General features: G+C 37.0%; 1 protein-coding gene across 11 annotated transcripts in view; it reads right to left on the bottom strand.

The window, feature by feature from the left end:
- The window catches only part of REPS2 (RALBP1 associated Eps domain containing 2), a 197160-nt gene that overhangs the window by 80800 nt on the left and 96490 nt on the right, over positions 1-19870 (bottom strand). For 8 of the 11 annotated variants that reach the window (XM_063083469.1, XM_063083473.1, XM_063083475.1 and 5 more), the window contains exons 7-11: positions 15725-15788; positions 13046-13188; positions 7867-7961; positions 1624-1693; positions 173-226 (exon numbers count right to left, since the gene is read on the bottom strand). In XM_063083469.1, the coding sequence (XP_062939539.1) occupies positions 173-226; positions 1624-1693; positions 7867-7961; positions 13046-13188; positions 15725-15788 (426 nt within the window). The remainder of the gene's footprint in view (positions 1-172; positions 227-1623; positions 1694-7866; positions 7962-13045; positions 13189-15724; positions 15789-19870) is intronic. The other 3 variants (XM_063083472.1, XM_063083478.1, XM_063083479.1) reach the window with 1 other exon arrangement.

Raw genomic sequence — 19870 nt, 5'->3', positions numbered from 1 at the left:
AGAAGGAAAGGGTAAAAAGACAAAAGGTTTCCTTGTAACAAAACACAAGACAAATATTCAGAGAGAAACAGACACACTGTCACAGAGGTAGCAATCTTCTACTCACTGAAACTGTTTTTATTAAAATTAGAAATAATTACATAGAAAATATATCAAAATGGTTTTCTCCTACCTGGGTCCTCGGACACATCCTTTGGTAAGACTTCATTGACAGTACTTTTCAAAGCTAGTAGTGTTTTGTTTTGTTTTTAAAGGACAAGAAAGAAAAAGAAAAAATTGTAAAATTTTATTTCTGAGGCACATTACATTAAACAAAGAATCCTAGTCATCACTTACAAAAAGAGGTCTTACAAACCTGTTAACCTCTAAAAGGTGCTATAGCATTTACTAAAACAATAACAACCCTGTAGCGTATGAAAACAGGTTCTTCTACAGAGAGCAAAGATGTGTTTTCAACTTTCCAGAGACAGCGCCTCTAGTGGCTAGAAGAAGTATCACTAGGAAGAATCGAATTTCCCCCTCTTTCCTTCCTGACATCCAGACAAATGACATGAGAATCTCTGGGAGTAAAACCCAGGTTTCCACATTTTTAGAGCCCACCCAGCTGTTCAACTGTGCAATCAAGGCTAAGATACACCACTTAGGAGAGTAATCAGCATACCTGCTGCTGAAATGTCCAGTTCCACCTGCCTCTCCTGAGCAAGTATTTAGAGAGCATGCAATTATTGTTTCTTAATGGAAAACTTACTTTTCATGTTTAACCCCCTTACAAGGCTGAATCAATGACAGGTCTCAAAAATAAAGACTAAAGTAGCTTTGCTGATTTTTAGTCACTTCAGATTCTCATTCATGAACAATGAATTAGTATGAGATAACAGAGAGAATACTGGTTCTTCTCCCAGATCTTTTTCTTACTAAGCAAATTCCTAAACTTCAATTCACTCATCTCTAAATTTTAGGTGATAAAACATACCGGCCTCCATTCAGTTTTGTGAGGAATGAATAAGACAGTGTATGAGGAAGGACCTAGTAGATTATAAAGCATTATACAAAGTATAGGGAGTGGAGAGAGGGTCCCTCCTATGCTGCTAGATATTCCCAGGTCACTGCTTCTCAGCAACCCAGTAAGACAAGCAAATTGTAGCTGGGCTCCACGTCACTCCCACACCCCCACAAAGCTACTGAGAAACAGATAAAGCCCAGGGACATAAGCTCTGTCCAGAAGATGACTTCCTCATGGATTGTACCTGTGTGCAAATGTGTATTTACCTGATGTTCTGGAATCACATCTGCCAACACAAGATGTTACGCTCTCAATTCTTTCAGCTCCCAGCCATTTCCTAATTCATACAATCAGATTCTAATGTGAAGTATCAGAGTAGCCTGAGGGTCAGCAGTGACCAAGGGGCCAATGAGTTGGAGGGCTTTAGACACTCAAGCTCTGGCTGCCACTTCGTGAACTATAGTTTTATGACAATAATTTGAACTACTTAATCTACCCAAATGTGTTTATATACTGAGAACTGTCCTCATATGCTCTAGAAGCCAGTCATTCCAAGAGAAGTGGATAAGGAAAACAAAGGCAGAATGTCCTAAAAGGAAGAAAACACATTCTTTTCATACCTTGTTTGTCATCACCAGTCACATCTTGGGTAGGGACAGGAAAGTCAGCCATGTCTTTAACAGATGTCTTCTTGGAAAAGAAAAGTAAATGAATTATACAGGTTGGAACAGAAATTAAGTGATGTGCACATACGATGAAAATGTCTTAAAAGCTACTACTTGCCAACATTTCTGTCTTCAGTAAACCCTGACATTTAACACTATTTTTTTTTAGGTTCTCAATGTGGTATAAGTTAATTTGTATTGAAATTTTTATACAGAGGAAAAAATAATGATTCAGATCAAGGAATATGTATAGATCATACATTAAATCTGAATCCAGATTGGGATTCAATCAGAGAATTGCATAGCATTTGTCCATTCAGCCAAGAATAAACCTGTCCTTTATGTACTTTTTCATATGCAGAGAGAGGTTCTGACAAGTGGGTATATTTGCCAGAATCTCTCATACAGAAGGTGTCCAACCCTGATTAAAATTAGCCTCCCTGTTGTGGAATAAGAGAATTTTATTAATGAACAGATCAAGATTTCTCTTAACTCACATATGGGGGAAGTCCTCACTTATACTAATAAGAAGAAAACCCAAACCAATCAAGTATGAATTACTTTAAAATTGTTTAAAATCTACTTACTATAAATGTATTTCTTATGAACTCTCAATTAACATGCACTCTATACATAGTTAATAATAATGTATAGTATACTTAAAAACTGCCAAGAGAGTACATCTTAACTATCCTCATCACCAAAAAAAAAGAAAAAAGGTAACTATGTGAGGTGATGAGTATGTTAATTAGCTGGATTGTGGTAATCATTTCACAATGTACATATATATCAAAACATCGTAAATAGGTAATTTTTATTTGTCAATTATACCTCAATAAAGCTGGAAAAAATATACACTCTAAGGCCTCTGATAAAATGGAATTAAAGAATAATATATATTCATATTTGCTTTATTTACATATGCAAACTCTGGAAAGATATACTGTGTAAGAATTAAAGGGTGACTTGGTAGGTGAGGGAAAGGGATAGGAGGAGAACTTGTCACCGTTTGCCTTATGATATTCTTTATATTTTAAACATCAAATAAAGATAAATTTAAAAACTTAAAGGACGGAGAATAAATTCCTGGAGCTAGCTGTCTGGTGCTCCAAAATGTTCACTGGTTTACCTCTTGGAACCCAAACAACCCAAGAAAGATAAACAATACTTCTGTTTTTAAACTGTTCCAAAGAATGAAGTCCCAGTACTACTTGGTGGTAACTTGACCTAGGATTTAACAATCCTCGGTCAGGTAATTCTTGGCAACACGACGAAGCCTCCAGATATAATTTCCTGTTGAAAGTCTACTATCTCCAATAGAATAGACAACGCATCTTAACGGTGCATTTCTTTGTCTTCTCCTGCCTGGATTATACATAAGACCCCACTGGAGAAGACAAAGATGTAGGTGTACAGAATGTAGATAAAAAGATCCTCCCAAAAATGTTGAAAGAAATTAAAAATCTAAATAAATGGAAAGCCATCCCATATTCATGGGTCAGAAGACAATATGATTAAGATAGCTATACTCTACAAATTGACCTACAGATTCAGTGCAATTCCTCTCTCTTTTTTTTTTTTTTTTTTTTTGGTTTGTTTGGTTTTTGCAGAATTTGACAAGCTTGTCCTAAATTACATGTGGAAATGTAAAGGAACCAACATAGCTAAAATATTCTTGAAAAAGAAGAACAAAGTTAAAGGGATTCACCCTTCCAATTTCACAACTAACCACAAAGTCATAGTAATTGAGACAGTGTAGTACTGGCATAATCATGAACATATAGATCAATGGAACAGAACTGAAAATCCTAAAATAAACCTTTACATTTACAGTCAATTGATTTTCAACAAGGGTGCAAGACAATTCAATCAGAAAAAAATGGTCTTTTCAATAAATGGCACTAAGACAATTAGACATCTACATAAAAAAAATAAAGTTGGACCCCTTCCTCAGAACATACACAAAAATTAACTCAAAATGGATCATGGATCTAAATATAAGACCTAAAATCACAAAACTCTTAGAAGAAAACATGGGGGTAAATCATCATGTTCGTGTATTAAGCAATGGTATCTTAGATATGACACCAAAAGCACAAGAACACTTACAATTCAATAACAAATAACCCAATTTAAAAATGGACAAAGGATCTAAAGAAATGTTTCACCAAAGAAATATGCAAACAGCTAATAAGCCTGAGAAAAGATGCTCAACATCATTAGTCATTAGGAAATTCAAATCAAAACCATAATGAGATAACTACTTCATTCCACTAGGACAGCTAAAATCAAAAGGACAGACAATAACAAGTGTTAGCAAGGATGTGGGGAAATTGGTACCTGCATATAGTGCTGGTGAGGGAATGTAAAATAGTGCAGCTGTTTCGAAAAGCAGCAGTTTGGTGGTTCCTCAAAAAGTTAAACACAGTTACGATACAATCCAGCAATTCCACTCCTAGGTATATGCCCAAGAAAACTGAAAATATATGTTCACACAAAAATTTCTACATGTGTGTTCACAGCAGCATTACTTACAATGGCTAAAAGTGAAACAACCCAAATGCCCATCAACTGATGAACGGACAAACAAATGTGGCATGTCCATACAATGAAATACTGTTTAGCAATAAAAAGGAATGAAATACTAATACATGCTATAACATGAGTGAACCTCAAAAACATTATACTAAATGAGAGAAGCCAGTCACAAAACACCACATACTATATGACTCCATTTATATGAAATGTCCAGAATAGGCAAATACTGAGACAGTAAATAGATTAGAGATTATCAAAGGCTGGCAGAAAGGGAGAATAGAGAGTGACTTAATGAATATAGGGTTTCTCTTTGGGGGGATGAAAATGTTATATAATTAGATGGTAGTGATGGTTGAACAACTCTGATAATATACAAGTACTAGAAACCACTTAATTGTACACTCTAAATGGGTATAGTATGTGAATTATGCATTAATAGAGCTGTTTAAAAAAAGAAAGGAATCCACTAATATAATATTGCTAAAGAAGAGTATACCTGAAATTATAATCCGTAATTCTCGACAGAAATAAGTACATGATTACAGCTCTGCTGTCTTTAGAAAAAAATGTACTACTAAGCAAACTGCTCATGACCTGAGACCTAAATCAGCTACGGCTTCATTCACAGCACAAACACCTATACTGAAGTCATCACTCTCAGGTCTGGTACTAAACCTACGTAAACTCCATGCATTTGAGAGAGATTAAAATGCTGATAGAAAGAACAATGAGCAACAGTTTAGACAAATGTGAAATATTTAATCATTAGCTATTAAAAATATGACCTATACTAAGGTACTTCAAAGAGACCATTTAAAAATAGAATTGAGGGCTGGCCCGTGGCTCACTTGGGAGAGTGCAGTGCAGATAACACCAAGTCAAGGGTTAAGATCCCCTTACCGGTCATCTTTTTAAAAAAAAAAAAAAAGAATTGAAAGATAATACGAATCATTCCATGAACTTTTTGAAGTACCCTCGTATTTCTTAAATGGCCAAACCATCAATTAATTCTATTACTTTGTCCTTGAATTGTTTACTACATTCATTATCTAAATAAAAACGCTCCACCCTCAAAAATAAGAATGTGGTTGGAAAAGAGGTTTTTGTTGTTGTGGTTTTGCTTTCTTAGAAGTTTGAACAGAGTGGGGGGCGGGGGAAGCCTAGGTAGCTTCTAACACCTCCCTCCCCATAGAGGCCAGTTAACATATACAAAAGTATATAAAACCAGCTATATATAATAACATCCATAAAGTGAATATACATAATATCATTAATGATGTGTGTGTGTGTGTGTGTGTGTGTGTGTGTGTGTGTAAAACAGACATTATGACCACCTATGTATTTGCTCTTCTTTCTTTTTAGACAGATGAGAAAATGACTACGTGGGGAAAGCAACATGAGTCAGCAACATAATTTCTACAAAAAAAAAAATTCAGTATTTGTCTCTGAAGGACAAAGACCATCTAATATCATGGTAAGTTGGAACAATACGTTTATGAAAAGAATAAGGACATCTTTTAAAAACTCACCTAACAAACTCAATTTTACATAAGCAGAGAGATCACAGCAAAAAAACAAAAATACCAAGGCAACTGTGTCAGACAGCTATAGGGGCATCGATCCCTGCTTGATAGACAAACCTCTCCAGACACTGCCAGAAGCCCCAAAGTAAACTGAGGGCCATGAAAAGCAGCAAACTATTATATCTGCTTTAATCACATGCATTCTGCAGAAAAAGACATTTAAAAAACCAAAATTCTTCAAATGCACATCTATCACTCTTCCTGAAATCTTCCTTTTATTTATATCTTTTTCACATGAGTAGAAATCTGTTGAGGAAAGTACCATGAAGGCTACAACTCAAACAAAGAGTGGCAGAGCAGCCCAGAGAGATGTGAATCTGAGGGAGCACTGGAGAGGCAGGCTTGACCAGCCCACAGGGGAGAAGGAGGATATCAATCCATATCGCACACCGTAGGCACCAGAGCCCCACGCAAGAGAGTAAGTGATCACATAGTCACAAGGAATTAAAGACATTTCCCTGTATCCCGCCTTTGTCTTCTATCCTTGCAATGGTTTCAATTAGGGTCAGATGACTTGAATAGGAGTCTGTGAATAAACCTCCATGTATTAAACATTTCCATGTTTTCTTTTTTTTTAAGGGAACAGCAGGTATCAAAAGTTATCATAACGATGATGATAACAATAACCATAACAATTTCTATTTATTAATCAATAGCTAAGGATCACTAAGCATTTGGCTAAGCCCTTCTATCAATGGCCCAACATTATGGGAATTCTTCAAGTTTCTTCTAGGGATTATCCAAATCAGTCCTCATTTGGTCCAAAAGCTAAAAACCCTGAGGGAGCTTCAAATGTGATTTGGGGCCCTCCTGCTTAGTTCTCAACCTCTTCTCCGTGTTAATGCCCAGCTACTAAAAATACAACTGAAATTGTTTACTAGGGAATTAAAGTATAGAGGGTATTAACATTAATAAAGCGCATGTATTTCACAGGACCTTAACCTTTACCTTAGTAGGGCCACAGCCCTTAGATCAGAAGGACCACAGTACTTAGATCAGACTGTAGCTTAGTAGGATCTTTATCTTAGTAGGACCACAGTCCTTAGCTGTTAGAAGGGCCAAAGCCCTTTAGTTTAGGCTGTAGCATAGTGGGGCCACAGCCCTATAGTTTTAGCAAGGCCAAAGCCTTGTAGTTTGAGGAAGAACCTAACCTTTTAGTATTACACATAGAAATGCCAAGCTTGGGAAAAAACAGAAGACTTTCACAGAACTAAAAAGTCTCCGGTGAGGATATGAGAATTGTAACGCAGCATAAGTGCTTGCTCTAAGGGCAGATGCCCTTGGTGCAGCTAAACCTAATTATGGGAAAATATGTGTACTGAAAGCTTCAAGGCTACTCTGCCAATTAGCGCTGATTCCACATTTCACCTTCAACTGCTTCTCTAAGTTTCCTAGGGAACTAAGTGTTGCCATAACGATTATCTCATTGGTTCTTTTGTATGTCACATAGCTTAGTTTTATGACTCCTTTGACAGTAAACTGCTTAAACTATTTTTAAGTTGCACCTGCATTAATGAAAATTGTTATGTAGCCAGTTCGTTTATGTTTTCACTATGACTGATTAACCACCTGTGTTCTTTTCTGTAACTTTTTGCCTGCACAATAAAAAAATGAGAAAAGCCTTGATTTGGGGTCATTTCCCAGAAATTCCTCTCTCTTGAAGAAGTCGTTTCCTGGGATTTAACCCCTTTGGGCCTCTCACTGCTCAGGAAAAATGGGCTTTGAGTAATCCTTTGCGTCTCCATCTCCGTCACCCAGGGGGAGAGGTGACATTAAAGCTTGGTTAAAGTAAATAACTTGGCTAAGCATTTTCTAGTATAGTTTCGCTGTCCCTAAATTTCACCTCCAGAAGGTCAAGAGACTATGTTGTTTACTTAACCAAATCTAGTTTTAGGGAGAAAAGAAAAAAATAATTACAGATACATCTAGTATCTAGATTGGAAAGGCTTAGCTTCAGAGTAATTACCAAGTATAAAGAGAAAATTTTATAAAAGTTCATCTCCAGAGTTTGTAAAGAACATAGGCTAATGGATTTAATTCCACACACATCCTTACTTAACATATGAAGATCTTTTACCTCCATCCGATTCAAGTCACGGGGTTGTTGGTTTGCCGGCATTGACCCAGAATAAGAATCAAATAATGCACACTCCCACTTGGGCTTAGGAAAAGCTAAGAAGCAAAAAGAATACATAAGAATATTTACTATATCTATAGTGGTGTTTCCCATCAGCTTTTCTGTGCTTGTTAAACATAACAACAAAATCAGCTAGCTCCTAATACTATTTATGGCACTAATCATGTTGAGGTAGTATTTTTAAACTCTTTACATATACACCCCAGTATTTTTATCATCCCCATCCTATAATTGATGAAACTGAAGAATAGGGAAGTTAAGACTTACTCAAGGTCAAACAGCTGGTAAATAGAAGAGCAAGGATTTGAACTCCCAGCAGCACAGCTGAAGGGTACATGCTCTTAGCACTTCATGTCAGAGCACAGTAGTTGTCTTCCACATTAACCATTATGATCACAATATGTAAATTTTAACTATGCTATTAGCATAATTTTTTAAAGTAATAACTATAGTGATATTTTGAATACTATAAACATTAACTAAGGAAATACTTCATTTTAGCTCTTGTTGGAAATAAACAGGTAAGATCTTATAATGATGCGTGCCCAAGATAACTACAAAATATTTATCTTTTTGGATAGCAGGAATGACAAAAATAGGAGCATAAATTCTTGCTGATTTACAACAAGGAAATAATATGAGTTTCTTCCAACGTACAACAGTGACAAGGGCTGTTAGTTGGGTAGCTGAGTGAATTAGCATGAAGAAAAATCATGCTGCTTGGTAAGCTAATTACTTAATATCCAGGCTAATTCTTAGAAGCAAATTCTGCTTCACCAATTTGTCACAAACTAATTGAGAAAGAAATATTTCAACCACTAGAAAATTTGTCAATATTCAGAAGAGGAAAAGCAGATTGGGGTAGATAATAAACAGAAGCTACAAATCATATCTGTTAAGACAAGACATTAGAAAATCAAATTTAAATGCAATGTTTTAAAGAAAACGTTTGAATCAAATGTGAAAAGTAACTGGCATTGTTTTTAATCCTTCCCCACCCTCCCACCCCCACCAGGGATTGAAAGGCCGACATTCCTCCGCAGTACAGTACTGGCCAGACTATCAGCTACCACATGGAGATGAGTGCAAGCACCTTAATTTTTTCACTTGCTTACTCTGGTCAGAATTTCACATTAATATTAAATGGACAAACCGCAGGCCCTGGTGATTTTTCTGACCATACTTGCTGGTCTGTTTCCTTGGTAAAAACTCAGCAACACACCTTTCAAAGCACCATTCCTCAATCCAGCCCCAAGAGCAGTTTTAACCAATATAAAATTTCTCTTTCTAGTCTACCAAGCAGTGCTCTAACAAGAATTACACAACTAATGCCTTATCATGAGGGGTCTTGCTGCATAGAAAACTACAGATGTCATCAATTAACTGCTAAATCTCTCTCCAATGTGACCACATCTTTCCATCACCACTGTCACCTCCCTAGTGCAAGCCCCCTGATGCTCCAGACTGGACTGCTTCCACAACTTAGTCTTCAGGTTTCCGTCCTTGCCCCTCAAAATCTGTTCTCTGGATGACAACCAGCACAATCATTTCAAACAGCAAATTTGATTGTGTCACTTCCCTGCCTACGATAGGTCACAGTTACTGCCCACAATGTGTTCCCCACCTTCCGCTTCAGCCTCATTCCAGCCCCTTTACCTCCCGCTCTATGCACTCTAGCCACTGTGGCCTGAAATTTCCATTTCTGCCGTGCTCCAAACCCCCTCTCAGTGCCTCTCCAGCATACCTGCTATCTCCTCTCCCCAGAGCCCACTCTTCCCAGGAACCTCTCTTCGCCCTTCTTCATCCACTAGTCCTTAGCCCATCCTTCACATCTCAGCTCAAATATTTAAGGAAATCTTCCCTAAGGTCATGAACTCTCTTGCTGTACCTGTACTTCTTCATAGCACATACCGCTGGCTCCAATGATATGTTTGTGAGTTTATTTAGCATCTATCCTCTAACTGCCCACAAGCTCCATGAGAGTAGGAACTCTGTTTTATACAGCATTCTCACCACAGAGAATAAGACAGTGACTCTCACATAGTAAATACTCAAATATTTTTTTAAACAAGCTATACAGCAAAAATTTCTACCAGAATTCAAGCAGTCACCTAGACATGAAAATATCAAAAGGCTCATGGGTAAGCACCAAATAATCCAACTTAAACTTCCAACTCTGTTCTTTAATTTTGACTGTTAGGGGAAAGGAACTATTTCTGTAAGTACAAGTAAACGGCATCAGATACAATTTGTTTTATTATTTTATTGAAAACAAGCTTGTAAAGTTTTAAATGCATAGTGGTATTAACCATATTTATACTCCTTACCAATCTTGTTGGAAACTGGATTAGATTTTTTTACAGAATGAATATAGATCAATTAGAAAAATGTCAGAACATTTTTTTAAAAAGCTAAATGGGATGCCATAAAAATGAATAAAAAAAATAAACAGCACCACTCATATTTTACAAAGACTCTAAAAGCACAGGGAAGACCTAGATGGTTCTGGCCATTTTCATGAGCTTCATACAAAGATAAACATGGGTGATAAGGCATTTTAAAATTAACTGTTAAAACCCCCAGGGTTTGTCTAGTCACTGAGTTTGATGTGGTTTTATGAGGTCCTCATGTTTTCTGTTGACACTATATAATCATTATTTAAGATTAATCCCACAAGTCCTGGAAATGATGTGCAATTTTTAATTTAAGGGTATGTGTTGGATTATTCAGTTGTTTCTGTATAAATGCATGCTGACAGTCTCCATAAAAGACCAGGAAGAAACCAGGGGCTTCATTTCAAGTGAAGGGAGGTGCCTCTTGATTGGCACTCTTTTTTACAGACTCCCCTCTACTGAAAAAGCAAGTCAAAAAGAGCCATTTTCAGCAGTAAAGGAATCAAGAGGTTAGTTCTCTTCTGTTAACATACTTTAGCTCAGGGCATTCAGATTTCTAAAAATTATATCAGTGACTTTTGAAACAGTCCACAAAAACACTTGGACACCTACGAAGTGACTTCTCAGATAAGGAGTCATGACACGTGGCATAGGTTCCATGACCATCTGGCATCCAAACAATAACAATAAAACACCATTAATCAAGATTAAGTGTGGGCATGGGAGATGAGCTTACTCAAGACTCTTCCCAGGGCTTGAAAGAAGAAACGGTGAAGCTATTAAATATAACTAAACAACTCTGGAGCAGACCCTGACTATAGTGGATGGAATTATGTCCCCCAAAACTCCCTGAAGCTTAAATTGTGCCCCCCCAAGTTTTATGTATTAGAAACACTGTGACTGTAAAGAGGGTGGGAAATCCTATTATGGTAATTGAAAGGTGGAGCCTTGAAGAGGTGATTGGATTGTAGGACCCTGCAGTAGTGAATGGATTAACAATGGTGGTCAGGGGCATGGTTCTGAAGGCTTTGAGAGAAGAGGAGAAACTGTCTTTCTCTCTCTCTTACTCTCTCTCTGCTTCCACCATCTTGCAATGTGAGACCTCTGGGTCACTGTTGCCACCACCACGTGGTCTTTGGACTTCACAGCCTCAGAAACTGTAAGCAATAAATTTTGTTTTCTTACGAATTACCCAGTTCCATGTATTTTGTTATAGCAACACAAAAAAGACTAATACACTGACCCTTTGGCCCCTCATTAATCCCAATTAGAGAGACAACAGCCCCATGTGGCTCTACTCCCAAGAGAAGGGGTTCCTCTATGATCCTGCACTGCCTTGGTAATGGAAGCCATGCAGTCATCAGGATAGCCCCAGAACTGTCAGTGCTTCTTTGCTTCAATCGAGGAGAAACAGTAAGAGAGAGACAGACAGATAGAGACCAGAGAGGAAAGAGAGCAGTCTACCATGCTTCCCAATTGCAAGCTAATTCTCTGGGACCCAAGAGGGTCTTCCCCAGCCCCTAAAGAAGATTAGCAGGCTAGAGTTACAGCCTGCTATAGGCAGAAAGCAACTGTTATTAGCAAAGTCCAAGCCCTGAAATTAGTAGTAGTTTTTGCTCTCTGAACTCTTCCCTTCATACATTTCATGGGGGCATTTGAGGAAGGTCCCAGAATGGGTCACTCTTCCTCCAACATGTTTACCTGTCACTGGCACCAGCCACAGACTTGGTCTCTTCCTTTGTTTGAGACCCTACCCCCTCACTACCTAATACAGAAAATGACTGACTTTTTGTTTAACAGAGTCAGAGATCTATAAGTAATTATAGTTTCTTTAGGCACTGCTCCCTCTTGCTAATAATCACCCATGACTAAGCTCTCATTTTTTGCAAGGGCCCTTCTCTAAAAAGTGAGAAAGTTGTTGAAAGCACCAGCTATTTCTGGACCCTTTCAATGGAAACTACATTATTCACTGAACAATGGAAATCAGACCAGTGCCCACTGCATTTGAAAAGGCAGGAGACACTATTAATTTTTTTTACAATCTTCTGAAGGAAGTGATACAAATATTGGATTCACCAAGACTCTTTACTGTCCAAAGGATTCAAGACAGTAGTGTGGAGGTGACTTTTATTAAGGAGAAAGACAAAAAGAGTTCTGTTCCAACCTTCTGGTGTGCTAGAATGTTCTATATCTTTATCTGATTATATTTACATAGGTACATACTTATATAAAAATTCATCAAGTGTACATTTAACATTACAGCATTTTGCACATTAAAGTGCATGTAATTTTTAAACCTTTTGATTAGGTATAAGAGTTCTATTATTACCTAAGGCCAGTTAGAGACACTGGGATATGCCAAAGATGCTGAGTCATCACTTGGCTCTTCAAGATCTTCCTCTTCATTTCATATCAGCTGGGAGAGTCAGTACTTGCCTATTCCACAATTGTCACGAAAGATTCAACGACATTGGTTCAAAGCAATCCAGAGGGTACTAAATTTTTTTGTGAGGATTTATGGGAATAACAGATGATTCACACTTATGCAGATCAGCCCTATTACTCACATTATGAGACACAAAAGTCTAATTAATATCGGTTAAAGAAAAATAACTGTAGATAGCAACGTCTCCCCAAAGTGTCTGAACACCATTTTAAGAGACAAAAGTTCTTATACGGTCCGGATGGAAAGTGCCTAAGATTTACAATTTATGACGAGGCCTTACCTGCTTGCAGGTACTCTGGCTGCAGAGTTGGAGGCAGACCCTCAGGTAGCGGGTAGCCGTTCTTCCGGGCCACAATGAGATGAAATGCAGCACAGAACTCAGGCAGGGTCAGGGCTCCATCGCAGTCAGCATCACTAAGTTCCCTAAATATAACAAATGTCATGAGTACCTACCACAGGACTTAGAGGAAAAGTTACTCAGCCTCAAGCATGCAAACACAACTCCCAGGCTCTCTGGTGGTGGCCCTACAGAATCTCCAAACCCTCCTGGTCAAACTCATTTGAAATCTCAAGGTACCACTCAGAAAAAAAAATACTGATTGACAGACAGCACTGGCATCAACAGCATTTTATAAATTAAAATTTAAATTCTTCAGGTTCTCTGGTTGGTCTGTTTTACAACACTGAGGACATGAGACAGAAACTACAGTCAGACTTCTGCATCTGCAAATTCTGCCAACCACAGATAGAAAATATTCCAAAAAAACAATAAAAAACAGCAATACAACAATAAAAATACAAATTTTAAAAATACAATATAACCACTATTTACATAGCATTTACATTGTATTAGGTATTATAAGTAATCTAGAGGTGATTTAAAGTATACTAGAGGATGCATGTAGTTTACATGCAAATACTACGCCATTTTATATCAAGGATTTGAGCGTCCATGGATTTTGGTATCTGCAGGGTGATCTACAACCAATCCCCCCATCTCCATACCCCCAATGCCTCACTGATACTGAGGGATGACTTTATAGCACAAAAAGAAAAATGAAGGCCAGAATTCCACAGATAGCTCCACAGTCAATAAGTGCGGTCTATGTGGTGTGAAGAGCTAGGACTTCGTGCTCCAAACAGGCAAAGGAAGGGTGGACCCAGCCATTTTACAGCTGTCCCAGCCATTATGCAGTTTACCCAGAGCACAGAAATTAGCACTTCATATTTTAGCTTTAAGAGAAAACGAACTTTTCAAGTCATATAAATTTTTGTATCAAATTGTCCTTTGCTTGAGAATTCCCTCCTGGGAAAATATAAGTAAGCTCAATAAATATTGACTGAATTATGTTTTAAGGTAAAACTAGCAATTAGAAAAGGCTGGAACCAGATAAGACGAAAAGGAAGAAAGAGAGAGTCCTGAAAAAGCTTATCTTCACTTCAGTCATTGTTTCCACTCAAAGACACAGACCTATTTACTTGGCACAAAAGAAACCTATTTGCCAAAGTAACTAAGACCCCAAAAGCTCAACTATCTCTTACATGTACAGAGACAAGTATACCTGTATTAGGACAAGCATAGAGATACAAAAATGTACTAGAAAGTTGTTACTATTGGGAAGAAAAAATATCTCTAAGGTGAGCTCCATTAACTTTCCTTTGGACCATTCACATCCTACTCTGCCTCCTCCAATTTAGAATGCACCAGCCCTAAAACAGCCGCTCTCAATGGTGAGGAGTCAGAGAACCACTCTAAATACTGGATGGAGAGAATGCCATTTGGCTTTCATGGATGTGTCTTGACAAAAAGATAGGAAGCCTCATGCCAACAATGTTAAGACTGGGAATTCTGCCAAAACAAATTATTTTCTTTTCAAAATGGTAATTTCCCTACCCCCAGCTTTAAAATCTAATATAAAGCTTATTGTAAAAAAAAAAAAAAAAAAAAAATTATGCCAGAGTATCCTGTTAAAGAACCTAAACCTAACTCAGAAGCCCAGATACATTGACATGTTCGAGTATTATTGGAAGTTTTCCAATAAGATGCACAAAACATGACAAGCAATTTCAAATCCTATCATAATTTTGATAAATCCTCATAAAAAAAGCTTTACATAAATATTCTAATGTTTTAATTACATATTTACAGCAGCACAATCTCCCGCCAGTCCTGGGGAAGAACTAGCCCACACACAGCCAGGAGTTTACGGCAGCACTGAGCATTTTCGTAAATGCAAATAGAGCCATCTGGACCACGCCATCACAGCCTTTCTGGAGCCAGAGCTGTGGCAGGCTAGGCAGCAAGAAGCAGCAGATGCCACAGCTGCAAGTCTGAATTAGGGCCCAGTTGACAAACATCAGCCAAATTTATGAAGCTCAGAGGCGGCTAGAATTGTCAAATTCAATTTAATTCCAAAATATTCCTGAACCTTCTGTTCACCCAGCCTTATAAAACATTATACAGAATAGCTTTTCAAGGTCCTCTGGTCACTTGCATCACACTGAGCAGAAAATCTGAAAATAAAATATAAAAGATGGAAAGTCTCATGTACCCGTAATTGCCTGGACTGAAAAGGAATTGAGATGGGGATAATAATTAGGAAATTACTTTAAAATAATAGATAACATTTATAGTGCTCAGTATGTGATAGGCATTGGTTATTGTGATTTTCATACAACTTATTTTATCTTCACAGCAAACAAAAATCTGGGTTCTATTCACTCTCTGTCTGTTAAAAAAATCATTCAAAAGATAAGACTTTTGGGCTGGCCCATGGCTCACTCGGGAGAGCATGGTGCTGACAACACACCAAGTCAAGGGTTAAGATCCCCTCACTGGTCAACTTTATAAAAAAAATAATAATAATAATAATAAGACTTTTAAAAATGCAAAGGCAGGAGAAGCTAAAGGATGGGTATGCATGATAGTACGATACTATATGTCATTAGCTGTACTTACCATATATAGGAGAGTTCTGGAATGGAAAGCTTTGATTTCGTGAAGAAGTTCTTGGCTACAGAACCTGTCAAGAGCCATTGTTTAAATAAACCATTAATTACTTAAACTAGAGCAGCTTTTTATATTTATATACAAATGAATCACAATTTTTTCATTCAGCAATTTCTACCATATAACTACAAACATATTTATGCCTCAAAGTAACTATAAATCATGGGCCTTAAAGCAACATAGAAACAGACAAATTAGAATAGGGCAAAAGAAGCAATAACATAATACGACAAATGCAAATCATATAAATTAATTCCTGCTTCATTTTTACTAAAATCTGCAAAATTTTACTAAAAACTCAAAAGACAAATTTTTAAATTATTAAAGTATAAATCAGGCACCTACAATGAAAAGGTGGAAAAGTAATACACAGTCATGGTAGAAAATTGAACAAAAAGAAGAAAATTAACACCATTAATCCTACCACACAAAGATAAGATAGACATCTTGGGAAAGATTTTTGGTGAGATTTAGGATCTCACAGTAGTTCTTTGAGAAACTTATCCAGGAGCCTTTTTTTATTCATTGTAAATTTACCTGTATCAACTGAAATCAGCCAATCATTCCATTTTACATATTATATAACTGCCAAGTCTAGGCTGCACTTGAAATGTTAGACCTTACTGAGATTGAATTTTTTTATGCTTTCAGCTCTCAACACAGTTTCACAGTCCAAAAGCCTCAATTCTAACACAAAGAATAGTCAAATCCAAGTCCCTAGTTCTCTTCTAAACTGATAAAAGTCAAAACTCTTTCCAGGGCAATCACAAGTCTTCTAACTGGCCTTAAAACAATGTATCATAATAGACCCTAAAGCAGACTTATTTTACTTTGATAGATTAGTAAGGATCTAAGGCAAAAGTACCCTATAAACCAATGAGCCTTCTTGCCAAAAGTATCCTGGGAATAATGCTGACACATGACTCTTGGTCACTAATGCATCCATCTTGTCAAACATTTGTCAGAAATATCTTGCAAGCCTATTTACTAGCAATTTTATAGATATAAAGACATTCTCCCCTCATCTCGTTCTTCATTTTGCCCCTTGACCTCCTTTCTTCAAAGCACACTAGATCCAAACCCACAGCTAGAGCCCTGGCCTGGCCTTCAAACAGTAGAGAGATTGTGGAACCTTGGTGTCCCAGAGAAGTTAGGAATAGCTCATAAGGAAGCCAACAGCTAACAAGTCCAATTGTGCCCTAGCTGCCGCCTGCCAAAGAAGGAAGCTGAGGAGAAAACCCAAGCGCTCCCTCTTTTACTGCTGACAGGAAGGTCAAACTGTGCGCTGGAACCCTCATCCCGGCCCCAGCCCCAAACCTCCATAAAAACCCCAATCCAGTCTACTTTCCTTGCTCTCTTAAGCCATGTCCAGATCTGCCTGGGATCCACATGTGCTACAGAAGAGGAAGAGGGAGGGGTGAGGTTTAAAAACTGTTAGCAATCACATGTCAAAAACAGACTCGGACGTTTTATTACAAACGGTCTCTCAGACCAGTAAACTACAGCTATGCAAAGCACTGATATATACGTGATAAAATGTTAACATACCAAATACATATGGATCTTTCAGAAATAAAGGCCAAACCTATATAAAAATGGGTAGAGCTATGAGAGTTCACAAAAGAAATGCAAATGATTCTTAACCATATGAAAAAAATACTCAACCTTGTTCATAAAAGATCTGTAAATTAAAACCACACAAAGATACGATTTCTTGCCTATCAGATGGGAAAAAATACTAAAGTAAGATAACATGCTATGATAACAAGACTGTGGGGGAAAAAGCACACTCATACAATGCTGGTGGGATTATAAAATGGCACAACTCCAGTGGAGGGGTATTTTGCAATATCTAACAAAATCACATATGCATTTAACCTTTGATCCAGTAATCCCACTTTCAATTTATCCACAGATACACTGAAAAAATATATATATAAAAAGACATGCAGAAGGCTATTCACAGCAGAAATATTTGTAATAGCAAAAGACCAGAAATAATCCCAACAGAGGATTGGCTAAGTAAATGAGTACACAATCTAGTAGTACACAGCTACAAAAGGAAACAGTGAGTATCTCTACATATTACTATGGAGTAATCACCAGGATATACTGTTAAGTCAAAAAAGCAAGGTGGAAAAGATATAAATAGTATGCTACCATTTATCTAAGACAAGATGGTGATACACACACACATATGTGATAGACATGTACGCATATTTTCTTTTATTTTTAGAAACAGACAGGTAAATCATTTTTTTAAAAAAAGATGGTAATCTATAGGGGCAAGGAAGGAATAGGAGAAAGAGGACAGAAATAGAAGCTAGATGTCTTTGGATATAGCTTGTTTTGTAGACTCAACTTTAGAACCATGTAAATATTTTATATAAGTATAAAATTAAATTTTAAAAACCCAATCCTTAAAAATTGAAATCAAAACAAAACTGAAAGAAGAAAGTTGGAGGACTCCCACTTCTCAATTTCAAAATTTACTGCAACAGTCAAGACAGCATACTACTGGCATTAGGATAGATATGTAAAACAATGGAATAGAATTCAGAGTCAATAAATAAATCCTCACATTTACAGTCAATTGAATTTCAACAAGGATGCCAAGTCAGTTAAATGGGAGAAAGAACTGTGTTTTCAACAAATGGTCCTGGGACAACTGGATATCCACATGCAAAAGAATATATTTGAACCCCTACCTCACACCATATACAAAAATCAACCAAAAATGGGTCAAAGACCTCAATATAACAGATAAAACTATAAACTCTTACAGGAAAATACAGATGTAAATTTTTGTGACTTTGGATTAAGCAATGATTTCTTAGACATGACACCAAAACACAAGCAACAAAAATATAAACTGGACATCATGAAAATTAAAAACTTTGTGCTTCAAAGGACACCAACAGGAAAGTAAAAAGACAAGCCACAGACTGGGAAAAAAGATTTGCAAATCATATATCTGATAAGGAACTTATATCTACATAAAGAACTCTCACACTCAATAATTTTAAAAAATGACAAAGGATTTAAACAGACATTTCTCCAAAAAAGACAAATGGCCAGTAAGCACGTGAAAAGATACTCAACATCATTATTTATCAGGGAAATGCAAATCACAACCACAAAGAAATACCACACCACACCCACTGAGATGGCTATAATCAAAGGCCAGATAATCACAAGTGTCAGTGAGGATGCAGGGAAACTGGAACCCTCATACGCTACTGGTGGAAATATAAAATGGGGCAGATACTTTGGAAAACAGTCCGACTGTTTCTCAAATGGTTAAACATATAGAATGGTTATTATCAAAATGACAGAATATGCATGCTGGCAAGGATGAAGAGAAAAGAGAACTCTCCTACATTGTAGGTAGGAATGTGAATTGATACAGCCATTATGGAAAACAGTATAGAAGTTCCTCAAAAACTAAAAATAGAACTACCTTATAACCCAGCAATTCCACTACTGGGTATACTCATACACCCAAAGGAAAAAAAATCAACATATCAAAGAAACACCTGCACTCCCATGTTCACTGCAGTACTATTCACAATAGCCAAGAGATGGAATCAACCTAAATGTCCACCAACAGATGAATGGATTTTTTTTTAATGTGCTATATACACACAATGGAACACTATTCAGCTATTAAAAAAAAAAAAAAATGAAATCCTGTCATTTGCAGCAACATGCATGGAACTGGAGTCCATCGTGTTAACTGAAATAACTCAGGCAAGACAAATACCCAATGATCTCACTCATATGTGGAATGATAAAAAAAAAAAAAAAAAAAAAAAGGTGGTTCTTATAGAGGTAGAGAGTACAATAATGGTTACCAAAGGCTGGGAATGGAAGGGTGGTGGCAGGGAGGGGAAGAGATGAATTAATGGGTACAAAGTTACAGGCAGATAGGATGAATAAGTTCTGATGCTCTAGGCTAACTATAGCTACCAATATTATAGTGTATATTTCTAAATAGGTAGAAAAGAGGATCTTGACTATAATCGCCACAAAGAAAAGACAAATGTTTAGGTGGTGGATATGCTATCAACCCTCAGTGAGTCATTACACAATATA

The sequence above is a fragment of the Cynocephalus volans genome, chromosome X, assembly GCF_027409185.1.
Source record: "Cynocephalus volans isolate mCynVol1 chromosome X, mCynVol1.pri, whole genome shotgun sequence".
Classification (NCBI taxonomy): Eukaryota; Metazoa; Chordata; class Mammalia; order Dermoptera; family Cynocephalidae; genus Cynocephalus; species Cynocephalus volans.
Note: the sequence above shows the minus strand (reverse complement) of the source record. Positions and strands in the feature narration are given on the sequence as shown.